General features: G+C 40.1%; 1 protein-coding gene across 3 annotated transcripts in view; it reads right to left on the reverse strand.

The window, feature by feature from the left end:
• MID1 (midline 1) overlaps positions 1 to 13765 on the reverse strand; it is a gene marked incomplete at its 5' end in the record, with an annotated part of 98435 nt that overhangs the window by 17712 nt on the left and 66958 nt on the right. For all 3 annotated transcript variants that reach the window (XM_082333581.1, XM_082333580.1, XM_082333579.1), the window contains 3 exons: positions 4676 to 4803; positions 8484 to 8632; positions 11755 to 11862. In XM_082333581.1, the coding sequence (XP_082189707.1) occupies positions 4676 to 4803; positions 8484 to 8632; positions 11755 to 11862 (385 nt within the window). The remainder of the gene's footprint in view (positions 1 to 4675; positions 4804 to 8483; positions 8633 to 11754; positions 11863 to 13765) is intronic.

Below are 13765 nucleotides of genomic sequence, written 5' to 3' on the forward strand. Positions count from 1 at the left end.
TGAGTAAAAACCAAAGATCTAAGTCACCTCCTTGACTTAATGGTGCTAGAAATATTCATACTGCTGGTACGAACATGAAGGAGTTGAGGAAGCTGCTCTGAACCTCTCTCTGTTCATTACTGGCTCCATGGTGTATCATGACACTAGACTGAACCAGCATGCAGGAACTTGAAAGGCACAGTTACATCAGATGTGGATACAAATTTGATGTGTTAGTAACATGTCATGCATAAGTTGGCATCAAGACCTCAGTCATATAACCATGTAGGTGCCTACCTACCTTTAGACCAGAACTGCTCAAAACCAACAGAGTAAGAAGAGATTACACCCAAAGCACAAGACTCAGCTGGCTGGAGGTTGTTTTTGATCTTTTAATACTGAAAGAGTTAAGAGGAAAGACGGGGTGTGAAGGGTTTCCAGAATGAAGTTGTTTTTGTGTGAAAAAAATGCTGGTATATGCTAGGCAATGCATATTTCTCAGTACAGTCATAGCTGAAGTGATGGATGAAGAAAACGTGTCATCGTTTCAGATGGGATTTCTGAAGCAGGGCAAACTGCAAGGTCAAAGAATAGATGTTCCTGCAATTGATTTCAAAGTATTAAGACACAGAACAAATATTTTTCGATTCACAATGGATACAAAAAGTCCTTATGTTAGTAACATTGTGCAGAGAGTTTGCAAGTCATATGCATTGCCTGAATCTAGCTAGATACATGTTCAGAAAAAGATGAGTTCCAGATGAAGAGCATGAGCAACTGGCAAGATAAGAAAGCTTTCAAAAGATGTCAAGGCTATATATATACAGAGGATAGAACAGTCAGAGGAAGATTAAGGGTATTGTTTTACTATACTGAGCTTGACATCTCAATGTCTGGCTGGCAACTTTCAGAGCGATAGCAGAGATTTTCATTTGGATAACAGAAGCTTTGGACAGACAGCTGTGTAGATCATAAGCATAAACTAGTTAAATTCATATTTGGGAAAGAAATAGCCTAGGAAGAAAGATGCAAACTTCAATGTGCCACATAGAAAACTGGGGTTGGGGAGATGGAGGCTGAAGAAGATCTGACAAATAGTACATTGGGAAAAACCAAAAGAGAAGAAAATCTCCAGAAGACAACCAAGGTCAATTGCTTCGAAGGCAACTGACAGCAGACAGAATGAAGCTGGAATTCAGGCTCTGACATTTTGTTCAGAAGCAGTAGAGACGATCGATATAGTATAGGCTTCTTCACTTGAATCACAACACAGAGGTACCAGTAGGACTTAAAAATGGTCTTCATTTTACTTAACTGTGAAATATGATAAAAGTAAAGCCCAATTCACTCTGTCACACAGTTTTCAGTTTAAGATCTATGAAGATTCCATTCATCAATCTGAAAGGGGTAAAATAAAATAAATCTTCCTCTAGAGTTTCTGAACAACAATAGAGAATAATCAAGTGCATTTGACTCTTGGGACTATACATATACACATATAGATTACATATATACATATATTTACATAAACGTATTTTAACTGTCTGCATAGGTTGTATTTTATGCTCAGATAATTTGGACATGTGTTTTGGATTTTGCCATTGCAGCCATATGCTATTTATTAATGTGAAGAGAAATAGTACAAAGACAGAGCCAGCTAAAACTGTTCTTCACTGGGCATCAAGGGCAAGGATAAAAATGGTAGATTAGGAAAAAACAGCTAAACTGCTTGATATGTTCGCAAGTTCCCTTAGACTGCAATGTGAGAAATTTTTCAAGACTGTGGATGAGGTAGGAAGAAGGCAGAGAAGGAGCTGTGTAAATAGCACAGCCAGCATGGTGGACTGCAGAAAGGATCTTTGTGGCATTGCACCCTGTAGCAAGACTGCCCTTCATTTTGGTACAGATCCAACCTTCATTTTCTGCAGTGCACAGCAATTAGGTTGGTAATATTGACATGGGATGTGGAAAGGGGAGAAGACCTGGGGGGTGTGGGAACAGATTGCTAGATGGAGTTCACCTCTTATAAATTCAAAGATGTAAACCACTATTATCTATATTTGAATGAGTCTCTCTAGCCTCTGTTTGGAGACAGCTGGGAGAAATAGGCACCTCCAGAATGGAGTCACCTGACTGATATACGTGCCTTAAAATGAGGTGGTTATTCCTTTATTCCTCTTCTTCGACTATAAAGGAAGCTGAGGCTGATTATTTTACAGGCAGATTCCTAGGTTAGGGCAAATGAGCCTGGCTTTTCCTTAATCCTTCTTTAATTTCCTTGTCTTTTTATAATTTTGGGGTGAATACTCAACATGGTGGCAAAATTCCAGCAGACTTTGGGGAGAGGCAGACACCATAACATTTCACTGGTGCTGTATAAAAAGTTCAAGTGACTCTCACCACATTATTATTGTGTATTATTTCCTTGAGTATGTCTTAAACACTGATTGCATTCACCAGTTACACAGTGATACAGAAATTTCTTGCAGATAAAATCTCTCGTTCAGATATGGCAAGAACCCCACAGCTCTGTAATGCAAGGGTGGTGCTGCCTTGTGCATGCAGACAGCCTTGCTCTTCCCAATACTAATCTGTTCACTTATTCCCCTGCAGAAAAGCCAGAAACCAGCTCTCCGCATGGAAAAAATCCAGTGGTTGGCAATGAGGAGACTCCATGCTCCCACATTCTTCTGAAATAACACGGGTATATCTCCTACAAACTGGGATAAGAGAACGGGGTCAGGAAGCATTTTCAAGTGCTTTGCTAACAGTGCTTTGTGACTTTCATTGCAAATTCTCGCTGTTAACAGCAGATGCTTAAAGACCCTGCAAAATGAAAACCTACTCTGTGTCTCTTCTGTTTTCAATTGAACTGGAATGAATTGTTCTAATTCTGGCATTGAAATCAAAACACCCTAAATTACAGTAATTTGTTTCTCTTTGTGAGTCATTATATACTCTGAGATCGCACATTACTCAGGCCTTCAGTAAGGGTCTAATCCTGCAGCCTTCTTCAGGCCAAAGCTCTCAGTTAAGCGAGCTGGGGCTCTGCTCTGCAGAGAACCCATCCCACACCCTGGCACAGAGCACACTGCGTGCTCTCTAGTCCCAGACACAGCGAGGTTCTCCAGTTCTGTGATGAGAGAAATACACAGTGTCACCGGCATGAGAAAACATCTTTCATTGCTGAGCCCTTGATGTTGATTGCTTGAACAGCTTCTGGTTGCTCGTGGGAAATCTGCCAGGCTGCAATCTGCTGCATCAAGGAGGCAGCCCCAAGGGAGAGGGTAACATGTGGACATCCATCCCCCCGGGGAAATGGGATTTGGTCCTTGCTCTCCCTCCTCTGGCTGCTCCAGGCTAAGCTCCAGCTGTTCTTTCATTTCACTCTGCTGCAGTGGCTTTTAACCATTTCTCACTCCCACTTGCCCACACCCTGGTGAGGAGGAATGCAAGGAGAGGAGGTAGCAAACGCATTCCAGTTGTCTTCTGTAGCACCTAATCCTTCCTGGGGCATTCTGGGGCTGCTGGGGGTAATATATTCAGGATTAAGAGCGAGAGTGTATTGGGTTTATGTGGCAAGGTTTTGGTAGTGGTTGGACTGCAGGGGTCACTTTTGTGAGGAAAGACCAGGAGTTGAGCCCATGTCTGACACAGCCAGTTCTAAGACAGACCCACGCTGCCCAAGGCTGAGTCCATCACTGAGGCTAGTAGTGCCTCTGTGATAACGTATTTCAGAAAGGGGAAAAAAGGCTGTGAAGCAGCTGGGAGAGAGAGGAGTGAGAAAATGTGAGAGAAGCAGCCCTTCAGACACCAAGGTCAGTGAAGAAGGAGGCGGAGGAGGTGCTGCAGGTGCTGGAGCAGAGATTCCCCTGCAGCCCATTGGTGAGGCAGGCTGTCCCCCTACAGCCCATGGAGGACCGCAGTGGAGCAGATGTCCACCTGCAGCCTGTGGAGGACCCACACTGGAGCAGGTGGATATGCCCTGAAGGAAGCTGCAGCTTGCAGAAAGGAGGCCACGCAGGAGCAAGTTTTCTGGCAGGAACCATGGCTCATGGGGGACACACAACGGAGCAGTCTGTTCCTGAAGGACTGTAATCTGTGGAAAGGACCCATGCTGGAGCAGTTCTTGGAGAACTGCAGCCTGTGGGAAGGACCCATCTTGGAGAAGTTTGTGAAGAACTGCATCCCGCAGGAAGGAGCCCACACCGGAGCAGGGGAAGAGCATGAGGAGGAAGGAGTGGCAGTGGAGATGATGTCTGATGAACTGACCACAACCCCCATTCCGCATCCCCCCATGCCACTCAGGAGGAGGAGGAGGTAGAAGAGTTGGGAGGGAAGTTGAGCCTGGGAAGAAGGATGGGGTGGGGGGGAAAGTGTCTTTAGTTTTGTTTTTCTTTCTTAGCATCTTACTGTTACAATTAATTGGCAATAAATTACATTAATCTTCCCCAAGTTGAGTCTGTTTTGCCTGTAGCAGTAACCATTGAGTGATCTCCCTGTCCTTATCTCAACCCATGAGCTTTTAATCTTATTTTCTCCCCCTGTCTTACTGAGGAGGTGGAGTGAGAGAGTGGCTTGGTGGGCACCTGGCAGTCAAGCCAAAGTTAACTGACCGCAGAGAGGAATGAAGAAAATCCTATTACTACTATTTTATGAGGAGCATATAATAGTAGCACCTTGAGAAAAAAATTACCTGTAAGGTAATCAAGGCATTCCAACAATTTCTTCTCCCTGGTAAAATCAAGTGCGAAAGTATCAAAAGTATCGTTGAGATTAATTTCAGGAATTAGAACCTGGGAGGATGCAGTTGCCATGGAAACCCTATAATGAAAAGAAAAAGTCTTTTAGCGCCCAAGATACAATAACTTTCACATCAAGGTAGGACCTGATCATTATGATTGTTATCACTTCTCAAAAAGCTTTACAAAAACTTTTACATGTATTTTATTTATATTGTTTAAGTTAGGAGCTTCTCCTGCCACTTTTATTTTTGCAAGTAAAATCTCCAGTAAAAATCTCTTATTACTTAGCTTCTGCCTGACATGCAGCGTCAGATAAGTTTTTAACAATATATTGGTTAAACAACAATATACTTTGAATTGTTCTTTCTAGCCACCCACTGAACCAAAGTAGCAATAGCACCATATTTATCTCTGTTTTAAGCAATCCTGACAGATGCTGCATCTCTCCCAACCCTTGTTTTCTGAAGCAGTTTCTTGCTCCAGGCATTCCTTGGCACTGCTGTCCCAAGGGCTTGGTGCAGATCCCCACACCTCCTCAGCTGTTTAGCACAGCACGCTGCTGCTAACTTCAAAAAGCACAGAGGGGAGATAAAACAAATAGATGTCAGCACAGTTTATTTTGAAAGGCTTTTCCCTGCAAAGCATGTGTGCATACTTACATTTCCTCCAAAACTGAAAAGTCTCCTTGCTTACCTCATTGCAGGAGCTACATCCACTTTTTGTCTGTCCAGCAGTACTAATATAGAGAGATAAGCTTTCACAAGAAAACTGCTATCAGGATGTATCTTTCAGATCCTTCATCCTGATGCCTCAAAATATGTGTTACTGGATACTGGATATGTTTACAGAAAGTTTGATCCGTTTAAGCAAATTGGTTATTAAACCTCATTTGTTAATTGTTTGAGTTTGGAGGTAAACACACAACCATGCACACAAGGTATGTCAGTTATCTGTCATTCGTGACACATGTCAGATCAAAATATTTTGATTGCTTCAATTAACAGTTTCCCAAATTAGAATATTTCTCTGCAGACATGACTCAAATGGCTCCAGACCAAATGCTTACTAAAAACTATGTTTTCACATATTTCTTGTGTAGTATTTTAGGAAAATGTAGTTAGGAAAATCAAAAACTGAGCTGCACATCTCATTGTCTTCAGCATAGTTTTCAAAAGCTGAGCTGAGGAGGTTTCCTAGTCAATAATTCATGTTATACAGTTTTCAGCACTGTTTCTTCTGCAACCGTGGTTGTAGAACTTAGTTTAAAGTAGATCCTAGTACAGATAGTACAGATTTGGGGTTTTTTTTGAGAGTGTAATTAATTGAAGTGCCTTTTGCCCCATGTACTTAGAGGGAAAAATTCCCTGAGCTCTTTCAGCTATTTTTTTCTCCCCCACCCCTCCCACCAGGCAGTAGTTCATCTGCAGTTACACTATGGTGTTTTATATCTAGTAAGAAAAAAAGACATGCTTTTCTTGTAGGGCCTGTGTTAGGGCAAACATTTCTACAAAATTAACAATGGCTTTGCTAAGAAACCAGCAAGCAGGTACCTAAGATGAAGAGCTTCTTTGAATACCTCCATAAAGCACATGATTATTGTGAAGACGACCATATCACCAGGCCCTTTTGGACTTTGCTTGGAGCTATGCAAAGGATGCATTGTGAGTACGTGTATTAAAGTCAGTTTTCACTGAGCTCAACAGTTCGCAGTTTCAATCACCATGTCACCATATTAGGTTCAGAAGACTGAATTTCCTCTTGTACTTCTGCCTGCTCTATCTGACACTGTACTCGGTTGGAAAGGGTTTTTCTAGGATAAATGTGTTTCACCCACTGTAAATAATGCATGACCTAAATCATTGCAGTGTGTGTAATGTCTTTGCTATACATAGTTACCTGTTGTGCTTACAACAGAGAATATTATACTGCAATTACTTTGAAATATGTGCATGAAGAAATGCAATGAGCATAATTTCAGTAGACTGTTTTAGCTGCTGGAGCTCAGGGCCCTGGCGAGACTGTTACATGAGCAGTCTAGAAGCAAACAAAATATTGCTCACCACATGAGAACTAAGAGAGTTACTTGTGGGGAATAATTTATTAATCAGATTTAGTCTCTTTTTCCACTTGCAATTTGTCTGCAAGCACTTGGGGTTTTTTTCCCCTCAGTTTTATTCACTACTTGAAATGATTCTCTGATTTTCAGGGCGTTCACAGACATCTCATTACAGACAGCAATCTGTGATAGCCAAGAATTAGATTTGATTGGGCACATATGTCAGCTGGTCTCATTTCTGCTCTCTGAGTGTCTCTCCTGTGACTGTATTTATGATGCAACTGTTCATATTTACAAGGTGAAAATGGAGTTTCTCTGAATATTCTCCGGTAGTCAGTTAAAAAGCTTTGTGTCTCCACAGGTTTCTGCCCTACTGCTTATTCCACCAAATACTGAAAAAAGGCCAGACCCTCACCTTCAGCTTTTTGCTCATGATACTCATGCAGTAGTTTTACTACCAGCTTCAGCTGGGAAAACGAAGTGCCACAATGTAGCTTGGTGACAGAATACAAACCAGGGTCTGAGCCTGACAGATCAAATGTAATCCACTGCCTTCCCTTCCCTTCCTTTGCCTTGCCTTGCCGTGCCTTTCTCAACAGGTTTTCAATTCTCTGAACCTGTAACGAGCAAGCCAGTGTTGCTGGCTTATTTATAAATTGATTAAATAGCTTTGGTGAAGCCTGATATTCATAGAATCTGCATAGAGCACTCCAGAGTAAGTGACACACTTAAAGAAAATAAATAATAAAAGCAGGGAATTTCATGCTTTGGATTAAGTGAAAATTGGCTGGACAATGTGAAGATATAATGTGAACCCAGAGATAAAAAAATAGCTGAATAAATGAGCATGCTTTTTCATAGTTTTCTTCTTCATTGTCCAGATACATTCTCCTTTTTTTTGTTTCTCCTAGTGTTGGCTAAACAGCTGATAATTCCAACACAACATTTTTTCATCAGAAAATACTTCTGAAATTCAGTGGGAATGTTTCAGCATTCACAGTGTTGCACTGAAAACCAGACCAAATTTTCTGACAGCACAGTTTCCTAGAAAGACTTGCTCCCTTGTCTTTGGGTCCTTGATATATCTGGCATGCTGAAAAGGAGCTAGGATCCTAGAAATAGCAGAAATTCCCTGCACCGAGGGACTCGACACAGCAGCTGCCATTACTTCCAGATGCCCAAGCTGTTGAATCTCCAGCTCTTCGAGTGGGCTATGTCAGAGATGCATGTTGCAAAGTTACACATTTTGTTACCTTGCCGCTTGCTTTTGTGAAGAATATGAATCCATTAAGATCATTCCAAATTTCTTCTAAGGAATGTACTCACTGCCTGATTTCTTTCTCAATATCAGAATTTTTCATGGAGTAGGAATTTCAGCCTCCAGAAACCTGTTTTTTTTAGTGTTTAGCACCCGATACCTGCTTGGCATTTACCTCCTTCATTTGTGCAGGCTATTACTGTTCTAACTCTTATTTTGCATCCTTTTCAACTGCTAGTCTTTTCAAAGGGATGGTTTGGTTTAGCATTACAGTAAGGTCCTTCCCACTCTGGTACAGCACAAAGTAGTGTTTTGGGGGAATGTGTCAATTCACCTCCCTCTCTTTGACCACATTTGTGATGGGACAAGACAATACAGCAACTATGACAACCCATCTGCCTTAAACTGAGGTTTTTCTGTTTATCAAGAGAAATGTCTTCTTTACCTTTCAGTGATATTTTTAGCAGTTTGCAGGAAGCGAGCATGATCGTTCTCCTTCAGTGACTGTTCAGCCTGAGAGATGAGGGATGTCGAGCGCTCAATGCACTGTTTGCAGTTCGCAATCTGCTGAGCCAGTTTTCTCAACCTCACCACCTTGAGTGGAAACATAAGAAAGCAGTCACATCTCTAAGGTCACAAATCATGATTGCATTTGCACTTCCGAGGCAAAGCTGGAATGCAAAGGGGGAGCTGAGATGAATGGCTTCGCTGACAAGAGCTTCTTTCACACGAGCTTGATGGTGAGCCCCATCTAGCCACGTAACATTTTTAATAAGGGGACAGGCACAGCCTTTCGGGCTCAATATTTTCCACATGGAAAACAGCAGGGCAGAGCCAAAACAAGCACAGCTGGCCTATTTTCCAACAGAAGAAACGTCATTTCCTGGTACCTTCTGGTTACATGATAACTAAGGGCTATTTAGATAACTGTTTCCCTGAAGTGACGAGATCTGTGTTAAGGGCATCTTATAGATTAACTGTTTTTTTCCTATTACTGAGGTGAGTTTTATAAAAAATAATCTGAAAAAAAAACTTGACAGAAAAAGACTGTTCAAGTCTACTAACAATACACGCCTGCCCTTTTCATTATGTGCTTTTAGTCCAACAGGGTGTATTCTTGCTGGATATTTTTAACTGGACAAAAGCACAGTAGTGCTGGAGAGCTGATTATTATTACTGCAAACATACGTGCTGGAGATAAACACAGTAGATGTGACTGTAATCATTAGCTGAAAGGTTAGGGAGGGTCACAGTCAATCCTCCATTTAAAGACAATGTTGGCTAACAAAACCTCTAGTTCCTGAAAGGTCTGGGAGTCCTCCCCATTGTTATCACATCAGGATCATAGTTTGAACAGGAGCACGAAATAGGAAGGAAATGAAATAATTTTGGAGTTTAGAAAGGCATTAAGACCCAGTTACATGCAAAATGAGGAAACTAACAACCAAGTGGATTGGCAGAAACATCCAAAATTATAATGAAGATAACGTTCCCATTCTCATCAATTAAGGCACAAGCTATGAAGTTGCTGAGTTGAATTTCAGATATAATTGCATCCTAAGCAGAGATAAGGGTCTCTTAGTGCACCTACCTGACAACAAAAACCAGTAGGAAAATAAATCTTTTGGAAAACTTTCAGAAAGAAAATACTGGCCAAATGATTAGTGTCCTGTAACATTGGTATTTCTTCTAAAGATAGAAACAAAAAGGGAGAAAAATGCTGGGAAAGCATAAAGATTTTGATAACGCTAATGATCTGATTAGCTTCTAGGATGAACTAATGCCATAATGTTTTCTCTAACTCTGCATTTGCAGAGATTTCAATTCGGTCTACACCAGTCTAACCAGGGAAATGTTCATTGCAGTATTAAGTAGCTCATCTCTTTATTTACTTATTAATTAACAAAACTAACAATGAACTGAAAGAATGTTACCTTGTGAGCTTTTAGCAATCAGAAGGCATGTCATGACTTGTGAGGTCTACCTACGCACTATTTTTTTTGTTTGCTTGATTCTTTTTTATATCTTCTTCAAGAAGAAAACTGATGATAAACTTTAAAAGCAAGAGACTCGTCTCACCCACTCCCCACTGACCCCTGCAACGGCAGGAATGACATCTACACTAAAATGATCTTATTTATTTGACAGTTGAGTCTTTTTTCCTGTTACATGCTCTGTGGGATTTTATAGGTTTTGGGTGATAGGTGAGATTAAGGATGGAGCTGCACTACATTGTCAGACTCGTGTGGCTGAATCTGCAGCCTTGCAGCCATAGCTAGAACCTTATACCTGAGTGTTTCCAGCTCTGTAGTCATAAGTATAGTCCTATAGACAAATTTGCCATGCCCTACCTTCCAGAAAGAGTCTTAGCCAGAGGCCCTCTTAAAAGAAGGTACATTGGGCAGAATTTCCTGTGGCTTTTCACATGGGTCTCCTGAAGCCCTGAAATCTTTCAACAGATACAAAATCTGGGGCAAAGCATTCCAGATCTTTACTGACCTCCATTGGTATCAGTTTTGGCTGAACAAAGTAGAACAAAGAATGGGGATAGATTCTGATATCAGCTATATTCAAATAACTTTGGAGTCAATTGCATTATAAATCTTCCATGCTCTAATGGACATTAGAATACATCTTTGCAAGCAATAGATTTTTTAAAAGAAACTCATGTATATAGCACAAATCCAAACGAATGGAAAGTTTTCTGCTTCATTGGAAGCACAGCTGGTCTCACTGCATAGAGAAACAGAGTTGAAACAATAATGCAGACGGCCATCTTTTCCATTTTGAAGGGAATTATATTTTGTTAACAGCATGAGGAAATTCAAGTTCTGTCACACAACGTACAGGACCTGTGGTTTCAAACATGTTTATGTCAGCCCTTGCCTACAGGCTTTTTATTTCAAGTTAATTGGAATATCTTGACAGCCGCATGAACCATTTAACCTGCTCTTGACTTTATTCCTTTCCTGAGCTTTTCCCACACAAGAAGAGTTTATATTTGACTTAGTTAGTTTAGCAGTTAAAGAGTAAACACCATGTACCTAGAAAACGAGAACATTAATTCAACTCTAATGTGTTTCTGAGTTAACAGGTAGCTAGCAAAATGCATTGGAACTTGAATATCAGAGACTTTTTCCTGCTCAACATATTTGTCGCTAACAATCATTGTACCTCAGTAACAGAAAGGTACACTTCATTTAATTTCCTGCATGTTTTTGAATATCTTTTTTTGTAAATAAGTTCGACTTCCTATCCTCAGGAATGACAATGATTCAAACAAATTCTTTATGTGATAGTACTTTAATAAATAATTAAAGTATCTAGACTAAAATATTCATGTAGATTATTGCCAGTCATGATACCAAATGTTGTGACACTTTGTGAAAGTGAAAACTTTGGGGGAAACACTGTCAGACATATAACAGAATGAAGGAATTATTAATTAGTCATTTTATTATCATTTACTGGTGGTGACATCATTTCTGTGTTTATCCTTAAAAATCATAATCACATGTAGTAAGAGAATTGCCAAATAAACTGTTGAGGTCTAGCATACTAATCTTGATATACTTAATTCCTCTTTACACAAAAGTAGCAGTAGCCCAGGACTCCATAAGGACTTTTACAGATTTGTATTAGTAGTACCTGAGGCCAAAGAGCCATAAGCATGAGGAAGCAGTGTTGACCTACTTGTAAAGAAGAAAAGCTTTTACCTTTCCTTCCTTGATTTTGGTTCCAATTATTTGTCGTCTTTGCTGGATTATTTCAATGAGCTGGTCACATTCTTCCATCAGCTTGGTTTCTTGGCGGGATGCATTCACCTACAAAGCAAATCATTATGATTAGCAAAACCTTTTTTGGCATTTTCTTTTTTCCTTTTTCTAATTTAAAATTTGTAATTCCTAAAATGTTGACTTTTTTTCTCCTTTCTGTGTACAATCTATGTGTTATTTTGTTTTCCCTGTCTTAGATTTCATGAAATACTGAAACAAGTCTGAATGTCTTGTTTGTAGGAGGTAGGACTTGCAAATAGATACTCATCAGGTATTTCTAACTCAAGTGAGAAAAGCCTTGTCCTCTGAGTACTGAGTGATGTCAGTTACAGCAGACATTAGTGAGAAGTGAAGGCTCTTCAGGAGGTGCTTAACACATCACAGTTTCAAGCTGTATGTAGGACTGCAGTGAATACTAATGCATGTAAGAGCACAAGAACTGGATCAGACAGTCCATCTACTGCAGTATCCTGTCTCTCACTATCTGCTAGTAAGGCATCTTAGGAAGAAGTCCCAAGAAGTATGATGATTCCCATGAATATTTTCTCATCCTCCAACCATTTTCAGCTCAGAGCCTTCTTGAACCAGACAGAATTTCTACATCATTACTAATCCTCAGAAGAGTTATCTTCTGTGGATTTATTTAGTCTCTCCTTCAGCCCCGCAAACGTTAAGTATCCCCACCATCCTACAGCAATAAGCACCACAGCTTAACTCACAGTCAAGTGAACAACTGCCTCCTTTAGAGGGATTTGAACCTGTCTCCTTCCAGCTGTATTTAATGATACCAAGTTCTTTTACTGGAAAGGACAGTGAACTACTGATACCTATCCACAATCTCCATGCTTTTATAGATCACTGTTTGGACCTCTAGCAGGACTTCTTTTCCACATTGAAGAGTTTTAAGTGATTCAGTTTTTCCTTGTATGAAAGCTGTACCATACCTTCAATCATTCTTGTTTTTCTTCTCTGAAACTTTGCCAGGTCTATCACCTCCTTTTTGATATGGGGAACAGAACTGTACTAAGAATTCAAGGTGCAAGCAAACTATGGAGTCATGCAGTGGCACAATATGTTCTCTACCTCAATCTTAATTACTTTCATAATGATTCCTAATGTTTGATTGGCTGAATTTAACACTTGAAAATATTGTTTATTATTTTCAGCGTCTATGTAGTGGTTCCCGAAAGATTCAAATTACCAAAGATCCAAGCGACATTACCAAATCATGTGTATTGACTGTCTTTATTATTACCACTTTGCCTCAGCAATGAATCAGATCGAAAATAATAGCTGTGCTCATGCAGTTTCCTACAGTATAAATATATGAGCCAGTTGAACTGTTTTTAATGCAAAAAACCTCAGAAAGAATATTAGCTTTCTACAGAAAATGTTCACTTTTGTAAAAAAATGAGAAAACTTAAAACAGAAGAGTTTTGGTTCTCAGCTAAAAATGTTTTGTTTCTGGGGGAGACTGATTTTTTCAGTGAAAAGTCAACATTCGGTACGACAAGAAAAATGTACTTCCCCACCAGCAGTAGTATGTATAGCTTACATGTATGCATAGAGAGTCAGAGAAAAAAGCAAAAAGTTCTAATCATATCTAGAATAAAGGAAAATTTAAAGCAGTGATTTCAGAGCTGTGTTTCCATACACTTTGCTAAAAGGGTAAAGCAACCTTCAACCCTGGCCAATTGCTCCTATTGGCCCAATGTCACCTTTTCCATTGGGCCAGTAAGAGCTAGTGGAGAAGAACAACAGGGAACAGTTCCAGGTGACAAGTAACTATGTTTCTCCCCTTGGTTATTTTTCAGTCCCACGAGTTCCTTGATCTGCCTCAGCCTTCTTTTTTTTCTTCCAACAATGTGTTTAAACATGCATTTACCTGTAAGCACATTATGGAGCTCATTAAGATTAAGCAAATGCTTATATATCTAAATTTGGACAAGGG

Source organism: Platalea leucorodia (assembly GCF_965183815.1).
Source record: "Platalea leucorodia genome assembly, chromosome: 2".
Lineage (NCBI taxonomy): Eukaryota > Metazoa > Chordata > Aves > Pelecaniformes > Threskiornithidae > Platalea > Platalea leucorodia.